This window comes from Vipera ursinii (assembly GCF_947247035.1).
Source record: "Vipera ursinii genome assembly, chromosome: Z".
Taxonomy (NCBI): Eukaryota; Metazoa; Chordata; class Lepidosauria; order Squamata; family Viperidae; genus Vipera; species Vipera ursinii.
In genome coordinates, this window is record NC_139517.1 from 2,839,210 (window position 1) to 2,852,281 (window position 13,072).

The window sequence follows — 13,072 nt, forward strand, 5'->3', positions numbered from 1 at the left end:
TGGGGAATTCTGACCCTAAAGTTGCCAGGTTTGGAGATCCTTAACCTACAACTTAGCTTGTCCCAGGGGTAGGCAACCTTGGCTCTTTTATGACTGGTGGACTTCGACTCCCAGAATTCCTGAGCCAGCATGGCTCAGCATGGAAACCTCTCCCTTTCCCCTCAGCATGGCTGGCTCAGGAATTCTGGGAGTTGAAGTCCACCAGTCATAAAAGAGCCAAGGTTGCCTACCCCTGGTTTATCCTTTTACAGGTAGTCCTCGACCTAACGACCACAACATAGCCCCAAATGTCTGTTATTCAATGAGACATTTGTTAAGTGACTTTTGCCCCGTTTTACGACCTTTCTTCCCACCGTTGTTAAGTAAATCACGACAGCCGATAAGTTAGTAACCTGGTTGCTACGTAACCTAGATAGCGGCTGACTAGCTAGGAAACCCGGCCTGTAACCTTCGTCCTTGCTGCCCCTGTTACCTGAGAGGTGAAAAGAGCCACACCTGGAGAACAGGTTTTTAGTTTTCTCCCCCCCCTGCTTGCCCTAACCTGCAACTCCAAATAATAGAGAAGGAACAGAACATCAGAGGTTGGAAACAAAGAAAACGTGTTTTCCATTTTTCTTCTACGTCTTGTAACCTCCTTCTCAAACAATGTCTCAGCAATGTTTTTCAACCTGAGCAACTTTTAAAATATGTTGGCTGGGGAATTCTGGGAGTTTCAGGGCCCTTGTAACCCTTCTTAAAGGACCAGTGTGGGAATCCTGGGAATTGAAGTCCACCCGTCTTAAAGGGCCAGCATTGGAATTCTGGGAGTTGAAGTCCACCTGTCTTAAAGGACCAACATATGGAATTCTGGGAGTTGAAGTCCACCCATCTTAAAGGGCCAGCATTGGAATTCTGGGAGTCGAAGTCCACCCGCCTTAAAGGGCCAGCATTGGAATTCTGGGAGTTGAAGTCCATCTGTCTTAAAGGACCAACATATGGAATTCTGGGAGTTGAAGTCCACCCATCTTAAAGTGCCAGCATTGGAATTCTGGGAGTTGAAGTCCATCTGTCTTAAAGGACCAACATATGGAATTCTGGGAGTTGAAGTCCACCCTTCTTAAAGTTGCCGAAACACTGTCCTAAAGTCAAGTAATTCACTTGATTTTCTTATTTTTTTTTCTTCTTCTATTGAAATCTTTACAGATAGTCCTTGACTTACATCAGCTAGTTTAGTCACCGTTCAAAGTTACAACACCACCAAAAAATGTGACTTGTGACCGTTTTCCACAGTTACGACCATTGCAGCTTCCCCGTGGTCAGGGGATCAAAATTCAGACGCTTGGCAACTGACTCACATTTACGACGGAAGCAGCGTCCCCAGGGGTCCCGCGATCCCTTTTTATGACCTTCTGACAAGTCAGTGGGGGAATCCGTATTTACTTAACAACCATGCTATTCGCTTAACAACTGCAGGAAGGTGGCAAAATGGGGCAAAACTCATTTAACGACCTCGCCCGCCGCAGAAATTTTGGGCTCAGTTGTGGTCGTAAGTCAGAGACGATCTCTGCTTACGACCGACCCACCGTCCGCCAGAAAGCAACGGCTTTGATAAAGGACTGTTACTTCCCCCCAAGAATAAGGAGCGTCAATTTCGCTCTCGTGGTTGCCAGGCTGAAAATGGCTTGCCTCAGTCAGTAAACCACGGTCTGTACTGCTGATCAAGCTGCGGTTAAGGGCACTGGAACCCAGCTGGGCTGGGCTGGGCTCTCATAAATCCTTTGCATTGATTTGAGGTTTATTTAAGGGAGGGAACAAGCGGTGGAATCCGGAGAATTCACATTATCTCTTGAAACTTGAATGTTTGGCAGGGAAGAGCCTGCCTGTTCCCACCGTTGTTCTCAGGCACCTTATCTAACCTTCCTTAGCAAACCGAGGCTTAGCGCCAAGCTGGTCCTCTAAGCACTGCTTGATAAAAAAAAAATGTCTGTTTTGGGGACAGTGAGAGCCACCCACCTCAACCCACAAGGGCGGATCTGTTGACATTTGGGTGGGAGATCTGGCTTCAGACAATCGGCTCTGTTCACACAACCCATGACAACCCAGGTTATCAAAACAGGCCTCTTGTACTTCCAAGAATGGATGACGCCCAGACAGATCAGTCCCCTTTTTCAGGGCGTATTTACTTTAGCTTTACAGGTAGTCCTCGACTTCACTGGGGAAAAAAAAGGGGGATTTACAGCTGTTTTTCACACATGATCGTTGCAGCATCCCCGGGATCAAAATTCAGATGTTGGGCAACTGACTCAGATTTGTGATGGTTGCAGTGTCCCACTGGGGGGAGGGTGTCACGCGATCCCCCTTTTGTGACCCTCCCCTGGCGAGCGAACTCAATGAGAAAGTTAGGTTCGCTTACCGACCGGGTTAGTAAGTTAACGAGGCAGTGATCCACCGCAAGAAAGGTCGTAGAAGGGGGCCCAAACTCACTTGACCAATGTTTTCACTTAACCACAGAAATTTGGGGCTCAGTTGCGGTCGTACGTCGAGGACCGCAAGGGTGACCTGTGACTGCTTCTCACTCTTCTCTTCTTAGGGCACAACTTTGTGGCTTGCATCTTACAATTCGTGTTGTTTTAATTTGGTATCCTGGTACGATTTATATCGTTTGCTTATCCTGTGACTATCGCTAAAGCGTTGCATCTTATGATTTATGATGAATGTATTTTTTTTATGTTGATTACGATCGTGATGAATCCCTCGTTGCTCGTATGGACACCGAGAGCTTCTGATGCACCGGAGACAACAAATTCCTTGCGTGTCCAATCGCCCTTGGCAAATAAACAGGCAAATGTTGTCGCTTCGTGGGGTTTTTCAGCCCTTCCAGATCAAGCTGCCTTTGGCAATTGACCGATGGAGATTCTTGTCAATGCCGCTTGAGGGATGCTCCCGTTGCTTTGGGATCGCACACTAGGCATCTATCTCCACGGCTATTCCCTATCGTTAATTCTATCAATAATAAAATTGCAATTATTCATTTGCCCTCCAACAGGCTCCAATCCGCATCCCTCGAAGGGGACCCACATTCTGGTGCCCGTCGGCAGCTCCCTGCCCGGCATGGGCTGGTCGGCGGAAATGACCAGCTCGGACGACAACTGCATGTGTCTCCGCGTCTGCCCCTCGCCCAAGGCGGTGGTGGGCAAGTACCAGTTCAGCGTGAAGACCCGGAGCAAGGCGGGCGAGTACGCCGCCCCCTTCGACCCCAAGAACGAGGTGTACATCCTCTTCAACCCCTGGTGCCCAGGTGAGTCCTGGGGAGAATGGGGGGGGAGAGAAGCACAGAGGGGGAAAGCGGAATCCGCAGCCTGGCTTTGCTCAAGTGGGCATTTGGCGAGCTCATTTGGCAGCTCAGCTCCCAGAATCCCTTTGTTAGCACGACTGGGGGATTCTGGGAGGGGAACAGCACGATGTCTGGAAGACTGATGGAGCCAGCCTTTTACTGGGGTGCCGTATTTGTTATTGATCTCCCTAAATGATCAATTAAACAGTGGCCCTTTTTTTTAGGGAGGACAATCGCTTTGGATAGGGGGAGAGAGGGAGGGAGGGAGGGAGGAATAAACAGATGGATGGATAAAAGGATGGAAGGAAGGAAGGAGATGGAGAGATGGATGGATGGAAGGAAGGATGGGTGAATGAATGGATGGAAGGAAGGAAGGAGATGGAGATGATGGATGGATGGATAAAAGGAAGGAAGGATGGATGGATGGTAGGAAGGAAGGAGATGGAGAGATGGATGGAAGGATGGAAGGATGGATGGATGGATGAATGGAAGGTAGGAAGGAAGGTGATGGAGAGATGGAAGGAAGGAAGAAGTTGGAGAGATGGAAGGATGGAAGGATGGTGGATGGATGGATGGATGGATGGATGGATGGATGGATGGATGGATGGAAGGTAGGAAGGAGATGGAGAGATGGTAGGAAGGAAGGAAGGAAGGAGATGAGGAATCGATGGAAGGGTGGGTAAATGGATGGAAGGAAGGAAGGAAGGAAGGAAGGAAGGAAGGATTTTCTTAATAATGATTTAATAGCAGTGCTTCCCAAAGCTGGGTGAATTACCCCAAACTGGGCAAAAGTGGTCTTTCTATGAGTAACAGCGCACAAAACCATTATCCAATCACAACAGAGACGTTAAAATTTACTTCAAGGGTTTTACGATCCCCACAGTTTTGTGTCTCGAATCCAGGCCCTGGGCAAACCGGCATGGATTTCCAACCGTTGCAGCCTCCAGGCGTCCCGTCATTCCCCACTTGCGACCTTCCCAGCTGGCTTCCGGCCAGCAAGCAAAGTCAATGGAGAAAGCCGGATTCACTTAATGACCGCAGGTTTTCGCTTAACGACGGCGGCGATTTTGCCGAAGAACCGTGGCAGAAACCTTGCAGAGTTTGGGGGCGTAACTCCGTCACCGCCTTGCTTAACGGCACCAATTCGGGGGTGGTCGTAAGCGGAGGAGCCCCCCCCGTGGCATTTTGCCACGTGGACGGTTGGCTGGACGGTCTAAAAAAATCCACCGTGAGAAAACGGGCAGAAACTGTGCTGTAAACAGGAGATCTCCTTTCTTCCCCCCCCCACGGTTCATCAAAGATGCTCCAAACAATCCGACCTAAATCTCCTTGGCACGACACACACCCTCTTGACCTGGGTGCGAAAGGCGCAGGCTTAATTGTCTGCCCGAGTCAGCAGGGCGTGGGAAAGGGAAGGAAGGAAGGATCGGGAAGGAAAAACAAAAATGCATTATTTTTCCTTTCGGCCGGATTCCTCGCTAGCCGCACCGCAAACCGTCTTTATCAGAACTAGAGATTACAGGGAAGTCCTCGACTTACAAAGGTTCCGTTTAGTGACCGAAGTGACGACGGCACTGGAAAGACGGGACTTAGGACCCTTTTTCCCCGCTTAGCGACCGCTACATCATCCCCGCGGTCACGGGATCAAAAATTCAGATGCTTGGCAACTGACTCGCATTTATGACGGTCATAGCGTCCCGGGGGGGGAGGGTGTGCCACGTGATTTTCCCTTTGGCGACCTTCTGAAAAGCAAAGTCGATGGGGGGAAGGCGGGTTCACTTAACCACCGTGTGAGTCACTTGACAACTGCATCGATTCGCTTAACGACCGTGGCTAGGAAGGTCGTAAAGTGGGGCAAAATGCACTCAACAAATGTCTCGCTTCGGAAGGGAAATTTTCGGCTCCGTTGTGGTCGTAAGTCAAGGATCACCTGTAACTGGATTTACTTCCAACACTGGAAGTTTTTAAGAAGAGATCAGACAGCCATGTGTCTGAAATGGTATATAGGGGTTTCCTGCCTGAGCAGGGGGTTGGACTAGATGACCTCCAAGGTCCCTTCCAACTCTATTCTATTCTAATTTTCTATTCTATATTTTCTATCCTATCGTATCGTATCGTATCCTATCGTATCCTATCCTATCCTATCCTATCCTATTCTATTCTATTCTATTCTATTCTAATTTTCTATTCTAATTTTCTATTCTAATTTTCTATTCTATATTTTCTATCCTATCCTATCCTATCCTCTTCTATTCCGTTCTCTGTTCTATTCTATTCCGTTCTCCGTTCTATTCTGTTCTATTCCATTCCATTTTCTATTCTGTTCTGTTCTGTTCTATTCTATATTTTCTATTCTATTCTATTCTATTCTATTTTTGCATTTGAAGGTATTTCTTAGAGATCGGAGTTCAGTTTGACGACTGGACTTTGACGTGGCCGTTTCTTAAGAGGGGAAAATGGGAATTTCCCCATCCTTCTCTTTGTAAATAAGAAATTCCTTACTTTGGGACCTTTTGGAAGGAAACTGGCAGGTGTGGTGTGGTCATTCCATATGTAAAACCTAGGAATTGTATCACACTCCACACCCCAATTCCTGTTTGCTTTCTGATCTGCAGGGAAGGTTAAGGAGAGGCAGAAAAACCGGGCTGGGGAAAGGAATAAATTTTCTCTCTGCTATTCATGGAAGGAAAGACTAGAGCAAATAAATCTTGGCACACACAAAAAAAAAAGAAAACAAGGACTCACACAAACACAAACACACAAACACACACCCTAAATGGAACACTTAGGCCATGTTCTCTGGGCAGGAAGGAAAAGAAAGATAAAATCCTTTAATCTATTTTTTTAATGTTGATCAACCATCAGGAAATGACTTCATTACGTTTGTTCATCCGTCGCTGGAAAGTTTTTGCCCAGAGAGAGATGCTTCAAGTCCTCGGCTTACGACCAAAACCGAGCCCCAAATTTCCACTAAGTGAGATGGTCATTAAGTGAATTTTTCCCCCATTTTACAACCTTCCTTGACCCCATTGACGTTGCTTATCAGAAGGTCACAAAAGGGGAATCGCCTGACCCCAGACACTGGGACTGTCATAAATGTGAGTCGGTTGCCAAGGATCTGAATTTTGATCACGGTCGTAAGTGGTGAAAAACAGTCGTAAGCCACTTTTTTTCACCGCTGTTGTAACTTCAAACGGTCACTAAATGAAGCGTTGTAAGTCAAGGACTGCCTGTATTTTAGAAAAATAGCATTTTATTGTGACAATTTTAACGAAGCTAATTTTTTTCCGGAGGGATCGCAAAGTGGCGCAGGCATAAAGGACAAACAGTAAACATCAAATCCATTTTTCCCTGCCAGGAAATAGCAGAAGCAAAAGTATTTTAATTTCTCCAACTAAAGGATGTTGTTGTTGTTTTTTAAAGGTACATTAGATCACCAAGGTGTGCTTCGTGGCTGAATTGGCTCCTTCCTCCCTTTGAAATGTTTTCAAAAGAAATGAATGTTTCCCATTTACTTGAATTTCCCTCGTTTTTCTCCTCTTTTAGAGGATTCGGTCTACCTGCAACAGACTGACTGTCTCAAGGAATATGTGCTGAACGAAACGGGGAGAATTTATTACGGAACAGAAAGTCAGATTGGGGAGCGAACATGGAACTACGCCCAGGTAAGGTGCCTTTTCTCCTTCTCCTCCTCCTCGCAAAAATGATTGAGGAGCAAATGGTCTTTGAAAGGACTCTGGATTTATAGCTGTGCCTACAAACCCCAAAAGGGACGTGGTGGCTCAGTGGGTTAGGACGCTGAGCCTGTCGATCAGAAGGTCGGCAGTTTGGCGGGTCGAATCCCGAGTGCCGCGTAGCAGAGTGAGTGCCTGTTACTCGTCCCAGCTTCTGCCAACCTAGCAGTTCGAAAGCACGTAAAAATGCAAGTAGAAAAATAGGGACCACTGCAGTGGGAAGGTAACAGCGTTCCGTGCGCCTTTGGCGTCTAGTCATGCCGGCCACAGGACCACGGAGACGTCCTCGGACAAGCGCTGGCTCTTCGGCTTTGAAACGGAGATGAGCACCGGCCCCTAGAGTCGGAAACGACTAGCACGCATGTGCGGGGGAACCTTTACCTTTACCTTACAAACCCCAAATTGCCTTTGGGTCACATTTACTGTGAGCAGCTGCCGTGCAAGAATTCGGTGCCTGTTTTGTTAAAGTTGAAAAACTGAGAAATCTAAGGAACCAGCAAGGGAATATGTTTGATGTGAGAAAGGAGAGAAAGAAAGAAAGAAAGAAAGAAAGAAAGAAAGAAAGAAAGAAAGAAAGAAAGAAAGAAAGAAGAAGGAAGGAAGGAAGGAAGGAAGGAAAGAAAGAAAGAAAGAAAGAAAGAAAGAAAGGAAGGAAGGAAGGAAGGAAGAAAGAAAGAAAGAAAGAAAGAAAGAAAGAAAGAAAGAAAGAAAGAAAGAAGAAGGAAGGAAGGAAGGAAGGAAGGAAGGAAGGAAGGAAGGAAAAGAAAGAAAGAAAGAAAGATGAAAGAAAGAAAGAGAGAGAGAGAAAGAAAGAAAGAAAGAAAGAAAGAAAGAAAGAAAGAAAGAAAGAAAGAGGAGGGAGGGAGGGAGGGAGGGAGGGAGGAAGGAAGGAAGGAAGGAAAGATTGAAAACGATGCAAACATGGCTAAGCTTCTCACTAGGCCAGGGGAATGCCCAGAAGGTGGTCAAAATGGCTGTCCCAGGGGTGGAATCCTTGCCCAGAGATTCATTTCTGTCTCCTGAAACGAAGCAGAGAACCTGGGCGGCCATCTTCCCTGCTCCGTTGACCTTCCTCCTGTTCTCCCATCAGTTTGACCACGGGATCCTGGATGCCTGTTTGTTCATACTGGATAAGCGCGGGATGCCTCACCCCAGTCGGGGAGATCCAATCATGGTTTCCCGCGTCGTCTCGGCCATGGTGAGTTGTGGCCAGGAGCCCCTAACCTTGTGAAAGATGGGAAAACGTCAATTATTATTTCCTTTATCTGACTGCACGCTTTCCATTGCTTTTCTTCATAACCTTCCATCATTACTTCAGTTAATTCTCCCCATCCTTTCCTTTCTTCAATATCCCATTTTATTCTCTCTATTCCTTGCTTTTCTCTCTCTTTCTCTTTCTCTTTCTCTCTTCTCCTTGGGGCATTAAACGAACTAACTAAATCTGAGTACAGCAGCGACTCAGCCACTGAGTCCAGATAGTCCTTGATTTGCGACCGCGGCGGAGCCCAAAATCTCCGTTGCTAAGCGAGACCCTTGCTGTGAGTTTTGCCCCGCTTTACGACCGTTCTTGCCACCGCTGTTAAGCGAATCGCCACGGCTGATAAGTCAGCAACACGGTGCTTGTCCGAGGGTCGCAAAAGGGGAACCCGTGATCACTCTGCGACCGTCTTAAAGGACGAGTCAGTTGCCAAACCTCTGAATTTTGATCACGAGAGCGTGGGGAGGCTGCGACGGTCGTAATTGTAAAAAAAAAAACACTCCTAAGTCCCTTTTTTCAGGGCCCTTGTAACTTTGAACGGTCGGTCACTGACGGTCGTAAGTTGAGGCCTACTTCTGCAATCCCTTGCGGTTCATTCCAGAATGGAAAGCAAAATAAAAACCTCTGCAGCGCAATTTGCCTAGAATGCAAACTTTGGATATACGTGTCGTCCTTAACTTACAACCGACGTTTCGAAGTTGCAACGGCACTGAAAAATGGGGACTGGTGACCTTTTTTCACACTTTTAACGACCATCGCAGCCTCCTCACGGTCACCTGATCAAAATTCAGAGGCTTGGCAACTGATTCGTATTTATGACGGTCGCAGCGTCCTGGGGTGGGGGGGGAAATCCCCTGCTGTGACCTTCTGACAAGCACAGTCAACGCGTGGAGCCGGGTTCCACTTAACGACCGTGTTACTAATTTAGAAACCGCAGTGATTCCCTCAAAAACTGTGGCAGGGACGGTCATCAAACTCACTTAAGAACCGTCTCGCTTAGCGGCAGAAACTGTGGTCGTAAACCGAGGACTGCCTGTATCCAAAGAAGGAATGAACACCCTCCCTCAACTCAGCTTTCTGTTTTTACCCACCTATTTGCACAGATATAATATAATAATAATAATAATAATAATAATAATAATAATAATAATAATAATAATAATATGATGATGATGATGATGATGATGATGATGTTGTTGCTGTTGAAAGGGACCTTGGAGGTCATCTAGTCCAACCCCCTGCTCAGGCAGGAAACCCTATACCATTTCAGGCAAATGGCTGCCCAGTCTCTTCTTAAAAACTTCCAGTGTTGGAGCATTCACCGCTTCTGGAGGCAGGTAGTTCCACTGGTTAATTGTTCTAAATTTGATAATAAGTATTTTTTTTAATAATAAAAAAGTAGTCCAGGGGGAACAAAATATCCCACAAGGGCCTCGTGTTGTTTTTTTTCTGGATTTGTAGACTTTAATGAAAGTCAATTTCAGCCAAGTCTCTGCGGAAAGCCTTTCAACCTGACGAATTAACAAATCTGTGAATTAATGGAGGCCGATCTGGTACAGCCGGTTGGATCGGCCTGTTTCTGTTGAAGGAAATCACACAAGTCAGGCCAAGGCCTGCTTGTGTTTTCAGCCATAATTGGGGCGCCTCTCTTTGCAATATTGGGGAAACAGGATAATTGCTTCGGCTCCCGACGATTAATCAGAGCCGTTGTGTTATCGTTAAGGCCGGATCACTGCTTCGCCAGGCCTGAATCACACACACAATGTTCTTCAAAGAGGCCGTGATGCGTTGGAAATTATCACAACGGGTGTATCTCATCCCTACGTCTTCTGTTTAATTTCCTCTCCGCTCCTCTGCTTTTTCCTGTTCTTTTGCTTGCTCAGCAATGGCTTGGCCCCGAGGTCATTCTTCTCACCACAATCCACACAAAAACATTAAAAAAATAATTGTGTGCCGTAATAAACCTGAAAGGGTCACAAATCTTGAGAAACCGCAACCAGCCACAGGAATGACCTCACAGTAAGAGTTATACGGGTGCAGTAAAAACAGAAATTCAGGCCAGGCAATGGAGAAAACCTTGAGTAGAATCTCAGATATTTTGGGCCAAGCCCTGATTATTATTTTTTTTTGGTGTTTAATCTACAGCTAGTCCTCCACTTATAACCAGAATTAGGAGCAGAAATTCGGTTGTTAAGTGAGTTGGGCTTGGTTTTACGGCCCTTTTCCCGGGGTCGTTAAACGAATCACTGCCACTGTTAAATGAAACAGGCAGTCATTAAACGAATCCGGCTTTGCTTATCAGAAGCTGCTTGGGCAGTTCACAAATTAGAATAGAATAGAACAGAACAGAACAGAACAGAACAGGAAAGAATTAGAATAGAACAGAACAGAATAGAATTAAGAATTAGAAAGAATAAGAACAGAACAGAACAGAACAGAACAGAACAGAACAGAACAGAACAGAATAGAATAGAATAGAATAGAATAGAATAGAATAGAATAGAGTTGGAAAGGGACCTTGGAGGTCTTCTAGTCTAGCCCCCTGCTCAGGCAGGAGAACCTACACCATTTCAGGGGATCACATGACTCTGGGATGTTGCAACCGTTGTAAATACGTCCCGATTCTCAAATATGCATATTTTGATCTTGCAACGGTCATAAGTGCGAGGACCAGCCATAAGTCATTTTTTCAGTGCCGTTGTGACTTTGAAGGGTCACTAAACAAACAATTGTGAGTCGAGGATTCCTTGTAATGTTGAATGTGTGATTTATAAGCGATATACACCATTTAAACATTGAGTAACCTTTCTTTCTTCTCCTTTTTCTTCGTTTGTTCTGCTTATTTTTTTTTTAAAAAGAAAAACGGTTTATTTCTGCATATTTTTTTTCATTGCTTGTCCAGCTTTTGCAACTTCAGTTTAAATATTTTTTTTTCCTGTCTTTCTTATACTGTAGAATAAAATAGGTTTAGCTGGAAAAGTAATTGGGAGGGAAGGGAAAACACCATCAGGCTTTTAAAGCTGACGTCACCCCTTCGAGGTAGGCTGGATAGGGTAGCCGACTCCATAAATACAACAGGAACTTTGCTTATTTATAGAGTTAAGTTAAAGCAGCCTTTTTCCAACCTTGGCCACTTGACATTGGGTGGACTTCAACTCCCAGAAGTCTTTGCTTTGCTGACTGTAGAATCCTGGGAGTTGAAGTCCCCATGTCTTGAAGTGGCCAAGGTTGAGGAACACTGTGCATACAGGCAGAGATAGTTAGTGAGTTTTTGCCCCATTTTGCAACCTTACTTGATGCCGTTGTTGAGTGAATCACGGCAGTTGTTAAATTTGTAGCCCGGTCGTTAAGTGAACCTGGCTTTTCCCTGTGGACTTTGCTCGTCAGAAGGTCTCCAAAGGGGATCACGTGAGACCCCCCGGGACGCTGCAACCATCCTAAGTACATGCCAGCTTCCAAAATTCCATCTGAATTTTGATCATGTGACCATGGGGGAGGCTGCAATAGTCGTAAGTGTGAAAAAGGGCCCTATGGCCCCTTTTTCAGTGCCGTTGTAACTCGGAACGGTCACTCAGCAAGCTGGGGTCAGTGAAGGGCTACCTGTACGGATCTATCTAAACAAAAATCGTGGTCCCCAACACTGTAGGCCCATGGTAGCAAACCTATGGCACACATGCCAGAGGGGGCACTCGGAGCCCTCTCTGTGGGCACGTGCGCCTCGCTCTTTGGCTTTCACAAGAAAAAGCCATTTCTCAAGCTCTTCCTAGCCAAAACAAGCCTCCGGAGCGAGCACGCTGTTTTCAGTTTTAAATTCTATCAAATCTGACACCAGAAACAGACTAACAGATGACCTGAGTGCTGCATGTGTTGCTCTCAAACTTACAAAGTATGAGCCAAGGTTAGACAAATTATCAGCACTCACAGAACAGCGAAAATCAGCTTAATTCTTCAAAAGCATGCCGAATGGAAACTTTTACCTTCCCATAAAAAGTTGCTTGTATCACTGAAAGCTTTGTTACTGTGTTTTTCTTGTAAGACAAAAAGATGTTAATGTAGGAGTTGTTGTTTTTTCCCCTAAACGAAAACCTCAGTATTCTGGTTACACTGCCGTGTTGCCGCTTTGCGATAAACAAGTGGGTTTTGGGTTGCCGTTTGGGCACTCGGTCTCTCAAAGGTTCGCCATCACTGCCGGCGTAGGCCTTGTTTCGACCCACGACAACGTTGTGTGTTTCTTCCCCAGGTGAACTCTCTGGATGACAACGGCGTGCTGGTCGGGAACTGGACCGGCGATTACTCCCGCGGCACGAATCCTTCGGCCTGGGTGGGCAGCCGAGACATCCTGTTGAAGTACCTCCGTACGGGATACCCCGTGCTCTACGGACAGTGCTGGGTGTTTGCTGGCGTCGTGACCTCAGGTGGCTGCTGTTGGCGGTTGAGGTGGGGAGGGTTGTGGGTCACAGGAAAAGAAACAAGAACGTCGAGGATGGTGTGCGTGTGTGTGTGTGTGTGTAGGGGGGAGCTGTTCTAGATTCTGAGGTTGTGGGCGCTCCGCCCCTGGAGGTTTTTAAGAAGAGATCGGAGATCCCTTTTGTCTCGAAATGATCTAAGGCAGGGGTAGGCAACCGCGGCTCTTTTATGACCCGTGGACTTCAACTCCCAGAATTCCTGAGCCAGCCACGCTGAGGAGAAATGGAGAGGTTTCCAAGCTGAGCCATGGCTGGCTCAGGAATTCTGGGAGTTGAAGTCCACGAGTCATAAAAGAGCCAA

At 46.4% G+C, this 13,072-nt stretch overlaps 1 protein-coding gene across 1 annotated transcript in view; it reads left to right on the plus strand.

The window, feature by feature from the left end:
• The window catches only part of TGM1 (transglutaminase 1), a gene marked incomplete at its 5' end in the record, with an annotated part of 51,794 nt that overhangs the window by 29,071 nt on the left and 9,651 nt on the right, over window positions 1-13,072 (plus strand). The window contains 4 exons of the mRNA XM_083378750.1: window positions 3,026-3,277; window positions 6,860-6,978; window positions 8,138-8,245; window positions 12,546-12,720. Coding sequence (XP_083234876.1) covers window positions 3,026-3,277; window positions 6,860-6,978; window positions 8,138-8,245; window positions 12,546-12,720 — 654 coding nt within the window. The remainder of the gene's footprint in view (window positions 1-3,025; window positions 3,278-6,859; window positions 6,979-8,137; window positions 8,246-12,545; window positions 12,721-13,072) is intronic.